Source organism: Maylandia zebra, linkage group LG19 (genome assembly GCF_041146795.1).
Source record: "Maylandia zebra isolate NMK-2024a linkage group LG19, Mzebra_GT3a, whole genome shotgun sequence".
Lineage (NCBI taxonomy): Eukaryota > Metazoa > Chordata > Actinopteri > Cichliformes > Cichlidae > Maylandia > Maylandia zebra.
The window spans coordinates 22,244,126-22,263,241 of NC_135185.1; the positions used below are offsets into that span (position 1 = coordinate 22,244,126).

At 39.5% G+C, this 19,116-nt stretch overlaps 1 protein-coding gene across 1 annotated transcript; it reads left to right on the forward strand.

The window, feature by feature from the left end:
• Window positions 1-384: 384 nt before the first annotated feature.
• On the forward strand, window positions 385-17,622 carry plpp2a (phospholipid phosphatase 2a). The gene is made up of 6 exons (XM_004540262.4): window positions 385-707; window positions 13,042-13,193; window positions 13,325-13,587; window positions 14,465-14,522; window positions 14,975-15,151; window positions 16,499-17,622. The coding sequence occupies exons 1-6, from the start codon at window positions 647-649 to the stop codon at window positions 16,634-16,636; spliced, it is 849 nt and encodes a 282-aa protein (XP_004540319.1). The 5' UTR covers window positions 385-646; the 3' UTR covers window positions 16,637-17,622.
• Window positions 17,623-19,116: the final 1,494 nt, after the last annotated feature.

Genomic DNA, 19,116 nt, shown 5'->3' on the forward strand with positions numbered 1-19,116 from the left:
TTAAAAGAAATGCGTTGATTCCCTTACAACTGTGCGTCAGCAGGTCGCAAATCCTCGGCAAATGTGCTATACTTTACCTAAGTGACTCTCTGTTAGTGCGAAACCAGGCCAAAGTTGGGTGAAATCGCTGCACTCATTATTAGTTTGGAAAAATAAAAGGGTGTCATGATTTTATCCCAAAAAAAGTCTCAGCACTGGAGAGAACATTGCCGAACTTTTAATTACCCTGCAAACTAAGCAGAGAAAGGGAAAGCAGAGAGAAAGTCGGGGAATTTCCCTTTTTTTCCAACATCAAGCGTTTTGGGACGATCAATTATCTGTTAGCTTTCTCTTTTTTCTGTAAAGACAGACGCGCCCCCCGTGCGTAAAAAAGGCAGGCTAAACCAAAACGTGCTTCCTTTGCGACTTACCTGCCAACAGCGAAGTGTATAGAAAGACAGACGGACAGATAGACAGGCATAAAGGGAGGCGGGCAGGTAAGGATCACTGGAGGCGGAAGAGCGAGCAGGTTATTCTTTCCTGTTAGTACTTTGTCCACAGTTTCTCCAGGTGTTCAGTTTACAACCTTCCTGCCTGCTTTTTGTTTTTTTCCCCAAACGCGGTTTTTATTTATTATTTATAAAAGTGGCGAGCCGTCTGAAGAAGCATGGCAGAACATGGGAAGAAACTGATTCTGGTTGCGGTGGATATTCTGTGCGTCTTTGCTGGTAAGTGAAAACCCCCGTTCTGCCCTCCTCCTCCTGACAATATGGCTGAAAACGTGATTAGTTTCTGGACGTAGGTTATTGGCTGTGGTTTAATGTTCACTGGTGATTTTTGTATGGACGGAACAACAGCATAGTAAGTCCACATTAAAAGTTGAATGGCCTTCAAAGTGACGCACAGGGGATTGCACAACCGTACGCACAGGTCTGATTTATATATCTCTGGTAGATTACCAACATGTTGCTTCATGGGTCGCTGCAAGATTACAGAAACTTTTAACGCCCCTTTAAGATTTTACTCACGGATTCGGGAAAAACATCAGGACCATGACTGGCAGTGGTTTTAAAGTATGCAATACTGTTAAACTGTGCGAGTCGGTATCGGTCTCTACCTTGTTCGAACAAGCCAATAATCTTTCCCAGGACTGAGTGTGAAAGCTGCCTGGACTTCTGTTTATCTCTGGGTGTCACTGCACCGATTTCTTCACTGAAATGATCGGGGTTAAAATAGGACACGCGCTATCTCATATCACTGTCAGCCAGTTGGCGACACTTTGTGCACGTCAGTGTATGCGTGCGTGCATCTCTACCTCCCCTTGATTGCATTCATACTGCCAAGAAGTGCAGGGTTGTTCCTCCTTTTTAAAAAAAAAAAAAAAAACCCAAAAACTTAAGGTTAAGAGGAAAAGCGAAGATCAGTGTCACTGAATATCTCTCTCTGACAGTTAAAATCCTGTCATGGGAACTGCTGAAAGGTGTGTTTATTTTTGCGTCTTCGTGTGTGTATGTGAAGAGGGTGGGCTCCAGAGACTGAATATGTCAGTCTTGAAAGACTAGAACCAAAATGGCTTGTTGCGACTTGCTGTGATCTACCACAAGGGCACAAATCCATTAATGAAGCTGGTATCTTCCAGGTGTTGGTGTCACACCTCTCACATTTTTGTCACCCTGACAGTTTGTACCACATGGTGGAAGAAGAAATCTGGACACTGATGTTGAATTCTCATGGTAGATTTTTCTGGAGTGAAATATGAGGGAGCAAGTGTGTGTGCGTGTGCTTTTTCAATGTATACATCCAATTGTGGACCCATCTGGCGGCTGAAAGGGAGGAATGATAACCATGATAATAACCATTCTGCATCCTGTGTGTGCGTGTTCGTGCGCGTGCCTTAAAGAAGTTCCTTGTAAAAAAAAAAAAAAAAAACCTGGTGGGGTGAGCTGGTGGATCTTATTTCAATATTTCGCCATAGTCTTTTTCTCTTTGGCTGAAGATCTTATAAACATGTAGAATGAACTTTTAAAACATTGAATCATTCTGTTGTGAAATCCCAGATGAAGCCTTTCTCAGGTCATAATTATTATGATTAATGCTGACCAAGGTTTTTATCATTTTCCCTTTTCTCCTGCTGACTAATCATGGTATAAGGATGATTAGTCAGGACTGTGAAAGTGATTATGAATTCACATGAAAACATGGTTATAAATCTGCAGTCGGTTCAGGACTAAATGCATATAAAATGTGGTGACTAAACTAATAACACACAAAGACTGTACTTCTCATTTATTTATTGAACACAAAATGAATAATCCCCCACCACAGTCCAGCCTGCAGAATATAAGTAAACCTTTAAATACGAATTTATTAGAAACAACCTCAATTAGATATTTCCTCATAGGTGCTTGTGAGGCTCTCACAGTGAAGAGGAAGATTTTTTTTTTTCTCTTCCCACTACTCTCCTGAAAAAATAAACAGTGTTCAACATTCCTATGATTTATTGAGAAAACGTCTTCCTTCAAATCAAGCCTCAACATTTTAGTAAAGGTCAGCATTCAGACTTGGTGTTCCCCATTCATTCATGTATTTCTTTTTAACCATTTTGTTGCTGCATTGACAGAAACCTGTAAATGGTGTTTATGCAATATTCAAAACAGCCTTAAAACATGATGCTGCCTCCACTGTGCTTTAAAGCTAGGTTGAGGTATTGGTGTGTGTCAGATATTGTCTTGTGCATTTTCACCAAAAAGTTCATCCTCCCTGTACTGACTGGAACAGAAATGTTTTTAAAATTACGTAATCTGCCATTGGTCTGCGAGTGACTGCAAGTGTAAACTACTGTAATAAGGTTTCATCCTCTTAATTAGCTTGACTATAGAGGGTTTTGAAGTGTGTGCATATGTGTAATAGCGTACATGTCCAAATTAACTGATAGGGGCGTAAAATGCTGAACTGAATACTGAACATCCACCATTTTAAAAGTATTTGACAGAATACAATGGGGGAAAAAACTGAACGTGCACTCTATTAAACCTTCTGTACATACATATCTTAACGGATCCACATTCCTCCATTCGCTGACATTTTGTTTTGGCTGTTTACTACAAAGTTAAACTAATCCATCTGAAGGAAATGCCTGAACTCATTGCTTTTATCAGTGAAACTGTTGTAATGTTGTCTCACTTAAAACACTGTTTGTACATGAAGAGGATCTTGAGTTGTAGCCTTTCCAGCTGCCCGTCAGCAAGACAGCAAGAGCTATCCCAGCTGTTGCTGACCATGCAGCTTTTAGCTATCTACACGCTGCTTCGGTGGTTCTAATCACTTTTTCCCCCTCTCTAAAACCAAAAGAATATCAAAACTCATTCGCTGATTTCAGACTGAATCTGTTTCAGAAGCTTGAATGCATCAATGCACATCCAGTCAGTTTGCAAATAAAGGGGGAAAACCTAAGCTTTTGACCCCCTACAGTGAGGGGATCTGCTTTGTTATGCTGAGGAGGAATTTTGCTAGCATGATCTGGGTCCATCTAGTTGTCCCTTTTTAGAGGGAAAAGTCATTTCAAATCAATACAAAGTTGTTCAGAGTGATCACCTTTACCCCATCATCAAACACTTCTGTCCTGCTGGGGGTGGACTCTTACTACTACAACAACAACAATGCCCCCACCCATCTGCTGAGTCATACTGATATCCTCCATATCATTCAGCAGCTGAGAGGTTCTTTTAGCATCAAGAAGCTGATGAAAGCAGTTCATTTAAAAAAGTAGTTATTGCTGCCCATGAATTGGCAGTGGAATTTAAAGCCCATTATGCTATAGTGTGAAAAGAAAATCCACAAGTGGAAAACACTGCAGATGGTTCCCAGTATTCCCAGGAGTCAGCATCCCTGCAAAGTCACCCCAATGCCAGACCATGCTATGATCAGAGAGGGCAAAAATCCCATCTCAGACTCTACAGACTACAGTTAGCAAGGCAAATGATAAAATCCAGGACAGTACAATTAGAACAAGACTGAACGAGTATTGTTTATTTTGAAGAGTTGCCAGAAGGAAACCTTTTCTATGCTTGAAAGAAGCAAAACAAAAAAAACAACATGGTCACGCTTGCAGAGTTGCATCTGAACTTTGCAAACCAAAGTCTTGTCCAAGAACACTGGACAGCATACAAACTGTCAAACGTGGTGATGGAAATGTGATTATTTGGGTTTGTTTTGCAGCAAAAGGACCTGGGCACCTTCAGTCATTGGGTCCACCATAAACCCCTCTGCATAGCAAAGTACTCTAGAGCCATCTATCACTATAGAAACTCTAGAGTGAGGCCATCTATCTGATAACTAAAGGCTTGCCCAAACTGGATCATTCAACAGGACCCAGGCACAGCAGCAAAGCTACAACAGAGTGACTGAGCCATTGCAACACCTTGAGTCTTTTCCTTTTTCAAAGACCAGACCTTAACAAGACTGAAATACTGTGGGGAACCTTAAAATAGTGATGCACAGACTGCTCGAAAACCTCAAAGAACAGAAACAGCGTGGTAATAAAAAGTGTACCAAAATTCATACAGAAAATGATTACTTCACATTACTATGACTAAAGGTGGTTTTACAAGTTACGTGGGGTGTACTTCACTTTTCAAACTTTGCTTCTGCATTTTAGCTCAGCTTTTGTTCAATATGTAATCACCTAATATAAGTCATATACTGTTGTCTCGTGTTTGTTTGTTTTGTTTTTTTTTTACCCAATTTTTAAATTATTCTTTTCGTAATGTCCAAGTATGTAAAACTTTACATTTGACAGAGGGTGTATTTTTCTTTTCTTTCAAAAACCATTGGAAACCCAAACTTATTCAGTTCCCTACCACATAAGACTTCAAGCAACGCAAAGGCAGGGCAGATTTTTTTAGTTTTTATATCGATGACTTATGGTTTCATACCTAAATGTATCAGATGAAACTGAAAATGCTCATGTGATACCTTTAACACAGACTTACATTCTGTGTTTAATAAGCGTGAGCTATAAGGAACAGAAACTATACATGCTTTTTGTTTCTAGGGTCCGAAGCATAGAAGAGCTGCAGTATTGCGGAAATGACAGCCAGTGACTGACAACAGCTGTTTGGCTCGAGAGCTGTTATTTATATGCCATTTTTGACAATTTGTTGACATGTATGGGACACACACACAGTTGTTTTCATATCCTTGTGGGGACATCTAATTGACATAATGCTTTCCCTAGCCGCTTACCCTAACCATCAAAAATGAATGCCTAACCCTGACACTAAAACCACATTTTGAGTCTCAACGTGCCTTCAAACTCACGGGGACGTGGATTTTGTCCCCACAAATATAGTAAACTTCCAATTTTTGGTCCCCACAAAGATATGACCATGTTGTGTACAACACACACACACACACACACACTGTATCTGCTTCTGCCAAATGCATGTCAGAGTCAAGTGGGAAGTGCTGACCTCTGCTCTCTGACATTCCTGCGTGAAAATGGAAGCGAGATATGATTGTTGTGTTGGCATACATAGTACAGGCTGTGTGTGCGTAGTTACATTGTGGTCGTTTCATAAAGGAAGGTGTGTGTGTGTGTGTGTGTGTGTGTGTGTGTGTGTGTGTGTGTGTGTGTGTGTGTGTGTGTGTGTGTGTGTGTGTGTGTGTGTGTGTGTGTGTGTAAGCAAGCATTCTATTAAAAGGTCAAAGCCACAGATCTGTAAGATGAGAGGTTTACGAATGTGAACCAATAAACTATTGGCTTGGATATGATGCAAACTAAACTAAAAAGTGTAATGTAAATCAAACGCATGGTAAGAACAACCAATGGACAAAATTACCAGATTCTTATGAAGGTTTGACCTATGGGCAACAAAATCTAATGGCCTAATTCATGCTCTGTACTCTTCTTTTTACAGACAAGTTTAAGCAAGAAAAGAGGTGATTTTTTTTTTTTTTTTTTTTTTTTTTTTTTAAACCAAAACGCTAAAAAAGCCACTAAAACATGATCCAACATTATTGCACTTGAAATAACCCTATGAAGTGATATATTACAGGCTTTCAGTATGTGCTGTTCCTGGGAATTCCATCAGAAGATTAATCCCGCTTTTGTAGAAATGCACCGATTGTGAAATTGTGGGCTGATATCGATATGTTCAAATATTGGTATTTGGTACACACACAAGAGCCTGACTGATTTTTTTTTTTTAAGACACCAATATTTGGTTATTTTAAAAATATAATATTCTGATATAGCCACTGATAGATAGATAGATAGATAGATAGATAGATAATATATTTCTTTTTTTTTCTTTTTTTTGTCTTTCAGGTGCAAACAGATATAACATGGCAATTGTTATGCCTGGTTATTTATTTACTTGTGTACCCTGTTGCTGTTGGTCTTTGGCCGGCAGGGAGCTGCAGAGCACCCTCTGGTGGACAAACTAAGCAATGTTGAAGGGTGTTTCATATGCCTCTTCTGCATGTTTACAATACATTTTCATTTATTGGCTGTTAAAAATGGCTTAAAGCAGACGATAATATTGGTCTGCTGATAAATCAGTTGGCTTCTAGTACATATTTTTTGTGTCTTTGAAGAATATCTGAAATATCTAAATGTGACTGAGCACAGGAAAAACTTTTTTCAAACATTCAGCCAGCCAAAAACTGATAAATGATGTCCACTGACATTGTTGCAAATTAAACATTAATCAATCAGCCATATTGACCAATATCAGAATTTGGCCAATATGTATCATACATCCGTCACATGGCAGACAGTAAGTCTGGAGTCGATTTAATTTAGCACAAAGACTGGAAATGAGGGGAAACTGTCTAGCCTGACCCCGTCTAAAGCTAACAAAAGCAAAATTTTATCAGCTCTAAAACTCAAAACAGACAGTTTGCTATTTTCTTCTTCTTTTACAAAATAAAGCTTTTATCAGCCAGTGTTGTCTAGGACTTTCCCAGGAAAATCCCCAGCCTCACAGGAAGTGATCCACTTTCTCTGCAATTCCAGTTTTCCGGGTTTATGAAGGAAAAAAAAAACTGAATAATGCTGACTATTGCAGACAGACTGGATAAAAACATGAAAATGTTACAGCATTGGACTGCTGATTTCACACTGTTCTCTTGCTGTGCTGACTTCTTGGGAATGTATCGTAGAGAAAAGTAACAGCAATGAGAATTTGAAAAACTTGTTAACTTTTGTTTATATTGGCAAGTTAAATATTGCTTTTAAGATCACCTCCACACAACCCCTGTTAGCTGACAAACCATGAAGTTACTCAGCAGGCTCACAGATCTCCGTCATCTGCTGAGATGTGCAGATACATGTTCACATACGTTGCTGTTAGTTGTTAGCCGTTTGTGGTTCTGTTCCCAGCAAATGTCTCAGTAGTTCAGTTCTCAAGATGAGCCACAGTATGGACTTCCATCACTTATCTTGAATGCTGAATAACAGGAACATTTTCCCCTTCCTGCTGGGTCAGAGGTCAAGGGGAAGTTGTACTTGTGTCTGATCCCAAATTCCATTATGTTTATTTTCTCAAAGTGGAATCGGGGTGCATGCTCGCCAGAAGGGATTATGAAAGCCTAAAACAATACTGTCTCTCCTTCCTTTTTTTGAATCTCCTGTGGTTTTTTTTTTTTTTGTTTTTTTTAAACTAAAGGCAAAAGTTATCAGAAACTTGGGAGTGTGTGTGTGTGTGTGTGTGTGTGTGTGTGTGTACCTCTTTTAGCAAAGAGATTTGAACAGTTATTACAGTGTTTGCAGCTGTAAAGGTTTATGGACAACATAAAACTCGACAGCTACATGTAAAATTTCGGAGTAGGATGATACAAACTTTCAGTTGACCAAATAACATTTTACTGCTATACTCAGATGGTTTCCTTTAGTTTAAAATAAAAAAGGAGGGAGAAGAGATCCAAAAAATAGCAACGTTTTATGATCTTACATTCAAAACTGGGTACATTTTATGAGTAAAATGCTTTGTTTGCAGTTTAGTTTTACTTTCACATTAAAAGAAAACAAAAACAAAACCTTGAATTTACTTGAGTTTAAACATTAAAATAAGGAGGGAAATGGGTAACATGGAGATGAATGGAGGGGAAAAAGTTGAAGAAAAAACCAAAAAAGCATAAAATGTTTCGGACAGCGCAACTTTATTGTTAAATATATGTTGCCGAAGTGCAACAAAACTGTACATAAAAGCTAACTTTTTTGAAATGGGAGATGTTTGATTATATAAAGTAGTAAGTAAGTAGAAGGAGCTAAAACCTGCATCTATTAAATTAACTGCTAGAATTGACGACGACCGCCCCAGTGCACGTTGGAGGTCACTGCCTGAAGGAGCCAACCATCATGCACAAAAACCAGAGAGTTGATCCAGGAGCCACCAAAGTGGAGCATCTTCTCCACTTGACTATGCCAATGAAATTCTCTTCATAAGTTATGAACAGGAGTGACAAACAACAATCTTGACAGAGGCCAACTCCCACTGGGAACAAGTTTGACTAACATCTGAAAGCACCATATAATTTGTAAGGTATTTGCTTGAGAACCCTAATAGTCAGACAGTCTCCTATGAGCAAGCACTTTGCAACTGTAGGGAGGAATAACTCCCTTTTATGTATATTGGAACTGAGTCAGATATTTTTGTCCTCAAATACAGCTAAGCTATAAAATTAAGACTCAGGATCTCAAGATTTGCTGTGCATGTAAGAACAGAGTAGGTAATACTGTTGATTACTGGAAGTACATAAAGTGTATAAACCTCTTTACTAATGATTTCTCTTCCAAGTACCAAGAAAGGGGGGGAGGGGGGTAAATTAAAGAAATGAGATTGGAACCAGTTACTGAAACTCTGCTTAAGACCGGTGTCATTTTTTTTATTGGACGTTAGAAGAAGCGGTGTATAAGGCCCAAGTGTAAATCAGTCTATAATGAGACGTTGCCTTGAAAGGGAGGCTCTCTTGGAGTCCTGAAAAGATCTCAAAATTGCACACAAAGAGGTGAAAAAGAACCCAGGAGTAAACACAAAACACTAATAAGCAGAAGCCTTTTTCACATGTCTACTCTAAGAAAATTGTTGAAAATAATTACGTTAATTTAAAGACACCACAAACATTATTGTCATTCCTTTAACCATTTAAATCCAAGAGTATCATATTTGATACATGGGTTTTTGAGACTTCTACATGAGTTTGCCCCCCACCCCCTTTCCCCCACAAAAAAAAACAACAAAAAATTGCGAAATGCTTTTATTTATTTATTTTTTTTTAGAAATAAATTGCAAAACAAATGCAGGATGTAGCAAACATGATGCAAGTGAAAACTAATTTGCAAATTAATATAGATCATCGGAAGAGTCGATAAACACACAAAAAAATGTGTTGCAAGGCATTTCAGGCTTGCAGCTGTGAAGCATGGTGGAGGCAGCATCATGGTTTGTGGGCATACTTTGCTTCCTTAGAGCTGGTCATTGCAGTCATTGAGGAAACATCAATGACTTGAATTTCCAAGCTCTTTGATGGCATTTTAAAGGAAAAATTCAGGGAGGTAATCTATAGTCTGAAGCTTGGGAGAGGTTGGGTGAAGCAACAAGTAAATCAAGAGGCTGGAGTCCTGACGTCATGGTGCTGTCTTGAGGTATGTTCAAGCAAAACATACTGATGAATTGAAAGAGTTTTCTAGGCGTACTGGACGACAATTCATCTTTTTCACCGTGCTAGTTAAATAGGGAGCCAGAGGAAACGCCTACCGAAGGCATTCGCTTCTATAGAAGGTTCAACAAGTTATGCAAGACGGTTTAAATAAGACATTAAAAGCACATCTGTTTGGATTATTTTTCTAGTGAGATTGTTTTTCTAACCACATTTTACGAGTAGCATTTCCTACCTCAAATGCAAGAGAAGCCATCTATGATGACAACCACACTCAATGTTGGTGCTTATTTTATTGAGGTTTAAAGTTTTGTGATAAGAATGTGGGTTGCTAAACCATACAAGTAACCATGTAATTAATAACTAGAAAGAAAACAAAAGGTTGTTAAGCTCTTGAAGCGAGAAATGTCCTTTTACAGAATGAAGAATAAGAAATATAAAAATGTATTTAAACAATCCCTTTTAGGTATGCCTTACTTTTGCAAGTAGTTTTGGTGCATGAAAAATTTGATTTGGGATCAATTTGACCTAGACGCTAGCATGGGAGGCCGCCCTGCCAGCACAAGCCTACAAAAACATGTCAGGCCTTCTGTAATAACAGAGCCAGTCCAGATAATAGTTTCACCCCCAGCAACTCGGAGCAAGTCTGACTTGGGTTTCCTCACCAAATCTGTTAAGCAAGCTGACCAGTGGTTATCATGTATGTTTTTTTAAGATCATTGCTCAACACATCTCCACCCTGGCAATGCGTAAGCCACTGGAGATTTGTGTCAAACAAATAGTCTCTTATCTAAATGTTATCCTTATGCTCTGCAGAATAAACAGTGGCTTGGTTTGACTTCAAAGTGGAGCTGAAAGCATGCTTGACCTACAGGAACAATGAATATGAGCGAAGGGAGAACTTTCATGAAAATAATTTCTCCTTAATGAGGAAACTGCTTGTCATCAAATATTATTAGTGGCGCTTGTTCAGACTTGTAACAAATGACAAATCCGGCGTTAGGCTATTTAGGTCAGGGAGACTTAAAGTGTCCCTTATATGGTGACAAAGTAGGAGGCGTGGCAGACCAATAGGTGTTTAAAGAGATAGACAGAAGAACAAAACGTACATGGTGACATGAGCAATTCAGTGTTACGTTGTTAAAAGATGGCCTACAAAAAGAGTCACTTCAGTGACCTGCAATCGTTTTTTGTGTTACTAAACTGCAGCGGAGTTCGAGATTTGTCACAAAAAGCATAACTTAAATGCTCGAATTATCTTCACCCATATGTTTATAAGCAGGTTAAAAGGCACTTTGACTTGTATGTGTTTGCTCTTTAAATTCCTTTGGTGTACTTTTCATTTATATATTTTAAGTCATATTTACTTGAACAGAACATGCCCCCTGTGGTCTGTGTTTTCATCAAACTGAATTGTACCTCATTTTGTGCAACCTTAGTATATAGTTACAGCTACAGATATGACGTTGTGGTGCCATGTAACAGGGTCCAGCAGCTTTATGGTATAATAGTAGTGATGCACCATAAGGTTGTACCATAGTTTTCCCTGAAAGAGGCACAGCCCAGTTTGAACAAACATTGTTCAAACTATGCATTTACTAGTAGAACAACAGCATCTTACCTGTTTTTTAAATTTTTCAGCTCTTCATCACACAATTCTTGAACATTTGGCGAACATATAATTGAAGTAATCACACAACACTTAATACCTTCTTATCTGCAGACAGACCAATGTCCATCAACAAGGCTGGTATTAGCCCATATATCAGTGCATCCCAGGGTTAATCTTATAAATAATGAAGATCTTAAAGTTTGTGGAAGTACCAAATCTGTCATGCTTTGGGGAAATGTGTATAAAAGATGCACAAAAATCATCACAAACGGAGCCACATTCAAGAACTGTATGACAGGGGTAGTCGGGATGTGACACACATCCTCCCAAACAAGAATAAGACTACAACAAACATCTGCAGAAGGGAGTCTAGATAATTTCCATCAAAGTTTATCTGTGCTTTTAATGTAATCTTATGTGAATTGTCAGGCCCATACAGTAGAGGAAGGAAGCAATCTGTCAGTGGCGAGCAGCTCCACACCCATAAATATACAATAGTTTTTGAGCAAACAAACAACATTTATCCATCTCTTGCTGTTATTATATTCAGCAGGAAGCTCTTGAAAACAGGAAAACGATTTAAGTGTTGTGGGGTAGAAAGTTTCTGACATTAGGCCTTTAAAGTGGACTATTGTCCTGCTCTGATTTAGGAGACAGCTTTATGTCCTCCTGCAGATGCCCCACTCTTCGTCTTGTTTGCACAGACAGAAACTGCTGAAACCAGTTTTCTTTTTGTCCTTCGCAGCTCTTTATAGCTTTTATACATGTATGCATGGCTTGAAATAACCCATTTATATCTGTCGCTGGTGTGCATGAGCACGTGCGAATGTCTTGAGGTATGCAAGTGTGTGTCCCGCTCCGGTCGTCAGTTCCCAGGCCCCTCACATTGTGAACGCTGCCCTGGTGTCAAAGGTGTTGGCTGTGATGTCGCGTGTGTTGCCATGGTGACAGTCAGTTCCTCTACAGAGTAAACGCGACTTGTAGAGGTGAAGCCGTTGCCACCGATGACAAATTCATTTACCACGTAGCGCCGCGGCTTGTGCGCAAAGCCAAAAGATGAGTCCGCCAGTGTGTTTTTAGCTGTTTCCTGAGTTGCACCTTCACTGTGTAGTCACACTTTAAGACTACAGTAGTAATTTTCCAGTCTCTGCAAGGGTTTGCAAAAGCTCGATGAAAACCCCTCTACAGCAACATGCATCACCCCAAACCAGCCACAGTTTCCATTTTTTTTATTTTTGATATGGCTTTTTGATGTCACCTATTTTCTTTTATCTGGCCAATGTGAAAACCATTTGTGTGACCTTAAGTCACCAGGAAATCATAATAACATGAGAAACTTCTCTTGTGGTGAGAAAAGTGACTGGATTTCTGGTGCAGATTTAGAACAACAGCAGACAATGGGGGATTTATTTCAGTATAAAAATGAGTGTGTGCTGTTCATGCTTCCTGTTCTTTCTTGCAATTGCAAGGACATTTTCACTGGAGCAGTTTTCACACTTCAACTCAATACAATATCAGGAAAATGAAATCATTTAAAGTTATCCTTTTTCCACACGCAGCACCCAACAGGAAATGCGTCATTACTACTGGAAATACTTAAATGTGGTTTAAGTTCAGCACACGTGACTACAGATAATCACTGTGAATACAATGAACAAGTAACAGTGCTATCTCCACTGCATTATTTGAGTTAATACTGTTTTGAGCAGTAGAAAGCATACTGCAATTTTAAAACAAAGCTCAAGGTGTATTCTCTCTCTCTCCCCCTTCCCCCCCCCCTTTTACAGCGGCTCTACCCTCAGCCATTCTCACATTGATGTTCAAGCCTTACCAGAGAGGAATCTACTGCGATGATCAGAGCATCCGTTATCCCTACAGGAGAGACACCATCTCTCATGGGACGATGGCTGCAGTCACCATCACCTGCTCCATAGTCATTGTAAGCCCATGTGTCTGATTTGGCTGAGCCCCTAGTTACTGAAAAATAAGACTAACCTTGTGTCTTTCTACAGGCAATCTGCAAAGAATCTTATTTTCCAAATAATAAATCTTGGCCCCTTCCTTCCACAGATCACAACAGGAGAGGCCTACCTGGTGCACACCAATCGTCTACGCTCCAATTCCCCATTCAACCAATACCTGTCAGCTCTCTACAAAGTGGTGGGCACCTACTTGTTTGGAGCCGCTATCAGCCAGTCGCTGACTGACTTGGCAAAGTTCACCATTGGCCGTCCTCGTCCAAACTTCATAGACGTTTGCAAGCCAGTGGTCTGTAATGGATACATGTTGGAGATCAAGTGCAACGGCAGCCACCGCAATGTGACTGAATCCAGGTGGACACTTTACGACACCTATCAGATTTGTTATGTGCAGTGCAAAGAGCTAGGAGTAAATGGATGATTTGAAAAATGCTATGAATTTTCATCCCTTTGGATGTGTGAGCTCCTCAACCTATTTCTAAGGCTGAGCCCAGCCACTGTACAGAGGAAACTCATTTTGGCAGCTTGTATTACTCTTTGAGTCATAACCGGGATTTCATTCTGGCTGGGAAGCAGATGGACTGGTAAATCGAAAGCTTTGCCTTTCGGCTTAGCTTATTATTTCTTTATTACTGCTGAGGCCGCTTCAGTCCTCAATCCATTTTCCCATCACTCATGAATAAGATCCCAAGATGTATCCTGGTTTGAGGCAGCCTCTCTCTTAAAACCCCAACTTACTGACAGCTTAGTTTAAAATCTTTAAGATCTGCTCTCTCCATGGACTGATTTACCAAGTTTGACCTTATCAGTTTTATAGCTGAAAAACTATTTAGATTAGCAATAACAGGTTTAATTTCATCTCGTCAGTGAAATATAATATAATCAATATAAATATAAAACTCGAATATCTCTTTGGTTTCTGCTGGAGTGTTGGAGTGTCCACACTAATGTATACATGAGGAAGTGGATACTATCAGTATTATCAGGTTAAATTTAAATAGACTGCAACGTGCATGTTTCCATTTCCTGGATGACTGTTTATTTGTTTAGTTTGGACGTAATACCCAGAAATAAAAATATTCAAAAATTTAGGCTGCAGATTGCCCAAACTGTTAAGATTGTTTACCTTAGATTAAATGGTAAACAAACTGATAAGTAGGCCTAGTTTTAATGCTGGTTCCCATTCATATTCACTGAAAACCATTACTAATGCTGCCATTTTGCTCCCTAGGTTATCGTTCTACTCCGGACACTCGTCCTTCGGGATGTACTGCATGATCTTCCTGTCGGTGAGTGTGTCCTCATAGCGTGAGACTTTCTGCAGCTCTGAAATGGCTGTTTACCAAAAAAACACACATGACTAAGCCAAACAGGAGAATGTGGTCGACACAGACAAAAAAAACACCATTGTTGCTATACCACACGTGGCACAATGGCCGGAAGGTGACAGATTTAATGGTTTGATCCCTGTTAGGGGTTTTCAGGAGTGAATTATGAGCTGCTCAAACTCCACAGGAATCAGCATTCTGCATTTGGGGGGGCTGGATGGATAAAGTGGGACAAATTTTAGATTTAAAAAAAGTGTATAAATATTTTTTAAGGGGGGAAGTCAGGAAATTTGCTATAGGTAAATGGCTCCGATCTTAACCTTAATCTTGTTTTGTTTTTTCCCACAAAAAAATGGTTCTTTAATGTGCGCAACCTTCGAGCTGAATTCGAATCTGTACTTTTGTGTGTAAAGCTCTATGTCCAGGCCAGGATGCAGGGGAAATGGACGAGACTGGTTCGACCCACCATCCAGTTCTTCCTGGTGTCGTTCTCTCTGTATGTGGGATACACGCGCGTCTCTGACTACAAACACCACCCGGGCGACGTCGTGGTGGGACTGCTGCAGGGCGCTCTCATCGCTGTGCTCACAGTGAGTGCATTTCTGCGTCACGTTTATTGATGTTTATCATTAAAGATGAGGACATTTATACGATTATATAAGGTGAAAACTGAAATCCTCTATTTTTAAAGTGTTGATAAACATATTTTTCCACTTTTGAATCATTACTTCTGAATCCAAAGGCTGGCTGAGCAGCCTCTTCCTAAAGTAAAATGGTGTAGATTGACAAGTACAAAGACCTAATGAGGGATTTTGGTGAGTTTTGCCAGCTTTCAGGTTGGCAAAGAAGTAGTGGGACCCACTTCTTGAGTTTCTTGGACTTTCCCACTGTTCTGAGTATTGATCAGTCCAATCCAGGGGTGTCGAACTCCAGGCCTCGATTGCCAGTGTCCTGCAGGTTTTAGATCTCACCCTGGATCAACACACCTGAATCAAATGATTAGTTCATTATCAGGCCTCTGGAGAACTTTAAGACATGTTGAGGAGGTAATTTAGCAATTTAAATCAGCTGTGCTGGATCAAGGACACATCTAAAACCTGCAGGACACTCGAGGCCTGGAGTTGTCTACCCCTGGGCCAATGAATGCAGCTGAATGCAGCAGAGCCTTTTAATGATGGCAGAGAGGAACAACCACTTGCAGTTAATCGTGATTGCCAGGGAGAGGCGAGAGCTCTTGACCTTGTTAAGACATTGTAGAACCAAGGGGGAAAAAAATCCAAACTAAAATTAAATTTCTGCAACCATCTTTAATGACTTTTTTAAAGCCATTAAAGATGTACCCTGGAAAAAGTTCAAGTAGCTTAGCTTGCACAACATCATGATCATCCCTGTAAGAATCCCATATGGAAAAGATATATATAAATCTTATAAAGTTTTTATCTGTCTTGTATGAAACTTGTATGAAAAGCATACAAGAGTGAAAACACATAAGATCCCTTGAAAAATTATATAATGAAACTTGTATGTTTTGTATACTTACTAAAAAAATATATGAAAGTAATGAGAAAGTGGCCACTTTCATGAGTAAATCATATGTTTTTACTATTTCTTTTCCATATGGGATGGGCTGCAAATGACAATGGTTCATGCCATAAATGTGACTTACATTTGGAGGAGCCTCTGTACTTGGGAATAGCACCTGGCTATTGCAAAGAACACCTATTGGCGTTTTGAGGCTATAACTGTTAATTGTGTGTTTGTGACTTTACTCTGTGGTATAATATGAAGCTGAATCCCAACATCTAAAAGGTATAATTTAGACCGACTGCTGAACTATTCATTTACAGTGTAAAGCAGTAGCGTCAGCTGTAAGCAATGCTAACGCTTCTATTAAGCAACGTAATAGCCTATAATTGTTACTGTGTTTGTTCCCAAAGGTCCGATATGTGTCCGATTTCTTCAAGCAGCGCCCTCCAGTTTCTGAGCCGCAAACACCAGAGACTGAACAACTCGAATGTAAACCGAGGCCTTCAGATTCAGAACACAGAAATCACAGCTACAGCGGATCAGTATGAGCGCACCACCCTACAGCTACTCTCACCAGCCCGGCCCTCGCACTCTATAACAGCAGCTCCGTTATCAAAGAACGTGCACAGAAGAAAAAACAACGAAAGCAGCAGAGCACAGTCTGCTATTAGATCTCCCTAACACTTTCACAGCTATGAAAACTCCAGGGCCTCTATAAGTTTGTGTTTATATGCTGCAAAGATGTGATTGAGTTGTTTTTTTATGTTTTATAATGAGTGGGTTTTGTGAGTTTTTTTTTTTTTTCATTATGTTCATTTTTTTAAAATTTTCATAATTATTTCTTGCAGAAAGATTCAGATTTGTCTGAGAAATTGATGCTGTGAGTCAAACTTAAGAGTGACTGACAGTTGAAGAGATCGGTCCGATTTCAATTCCAAAGATTTTGTTCTGCCCTTGAATGGAAGAACCAATCCTTGGAGGCTGAATAATGTTATACACTTTGCTACAGTCTGATAAGACTGATGTTTTACCTACTCTCGAGCTCGACTGCCTCTTTGTGACACCCATTAGTTTTGTTGTTTGTTTTTTTCTACAGACATCTCTTTATTGTCTTTAAAAGATATGCAAGTGTAATTATGGAGTGCTTCCACTGACATAATATACATACAGGATGATTTGTAGCACTAACACTTTTTTTAAAAAAAAACTTCTATATCTAATAAATTGTGCAATTGTTGGTTTTTTTTCAAGAATGTATGACCACTAATTTACTGAAGTTATGGCGATATTGTTCCTTCTGTCACTTTTTCTCAGACTTGAAAGGGACGGCCAAGGACAAATGGAGATGTTCCTGAGGCATCTTCATCCTATAACCTTCCTCTTTTGATACAAAGTAAATACACCTTCATGGACCTTTTCCTTCCCCATTTATAACAACGTGTGTAACCTATTGTGAAATTGTACATAATGTAATCACTTACTTCCTTTAGCCTTCAGGGTGTTTTACAGTTTTCCATAAATACTTGCCAGCATATTCACCTTCCGTGTGTGATTATTTTATCAGCATGAAGAAAGGCATGCAAAGCAGTCTTTTGTGTGGATTCCCACAGAGAGAATGCCTTCTTTTTAGTTATTTCCATTGAGCTATTCTCTGCTGCATTCTTAGCGAAAGCTCTGTACAACACAGTGACGCAGGGTTCAAGTCAGAACCTGCAGCTCACGGCCCTTTCTACCAGAGTAATGAAGCTGGTGAGCCAGTGCATGAAACAGGAAGTTGTTTGGTTTTTTTCCCCCCCTTTGTTAGCAATTACTCATAAATTGTCATAAGCAAAGAATCTTTATTACAAAACCATGTTTAGCGTCATTTCAGCTAAATTGTACAAAAGGTTCCCACTTGCCCTTAGAAGGTAGTCTGATAGTTTTGATTTCATTATCCCGGCTGAGCCGTTATGATTTCACATCCATGCCAGTACACTGTCAATTAGATTTATGGTGCACACAGTAATTAAAAATCCACAAATATTTCTCCAGAGACTGGTTAGGCTACATGATATGCTAAATCTACTTGTTCACTCAAATGCTGCTTTAAAGAGATTTGGGGGATTCTGATTAGAAACAAAAATCAGTTTGGCATCAAACTCAGAAATGGCTCAACTACAGCTACAGGGGTACTAAGTCTGGATAGAGATGTTGCAGATTAACTTTCTAATACATTGTCTAAGTAGCCTGGAAAGAAAAGAAAAAAAGCATCTGGACTTCTTTAAGTTGTTTGAAGACATTTCACTTCTCATCTGAGAAGCTTCTTCAGTTCTATGGTCAAATGGTGAAGAGTCCCAGATTTAAGCCCTATGGGAGTGTCCCCCCCCCAAGAGGGACATGGACCCCCTATTGATCCTCTACCTAATCACACGAGCCAAGGTGTGAAAACGGGTGTAGGTCACCATCAGCCAAGGTTTCAGATGAACTCATTGTGAAACCTAGCCCCACCCTATCATGTGATTTCCTGAGGTCAAAGGACTCTTGTTTTATGGATTTCAAGTCTATTGTAATTGAAGCATTCACTCTTTTATACAACCAGCAACTGTTTAATTCATTTTAACTTCAGGGAAAATGCTCACTTAGTCTGCTAGGCAAGAAGTTTCAGCAGCTTGCTCGTCTGGAGCATTCAGGTTCTGCCGCAATCTTCCCAGAAGCAGATGTTCCCACAAATTCATCCCAAGAGAAACTGACAAAAATTAATTTAAAAATCAATATCAATAGGCCTAGGATGGGAAATGTTAACGTTCATGGTAATAATGGGTGATGATTTGGGCAGTAAGACAAAGTTTACTTGTTTAAAAGGGTTGCCAGGAGAAACATGGCAACACAGCTTAGGTTTGCAAAACTGCATCTGAAGAAACCACAAGACTTCTGGAACAATGTCTGGAAAAGGGATACCAAAGTCTTCTACCAGAATGCAGAGTACAAACTGTCAAGCATGGTGGTGGAGGCCTATGATCTGGGCTTGTTGAACTACTCTGTACACCAA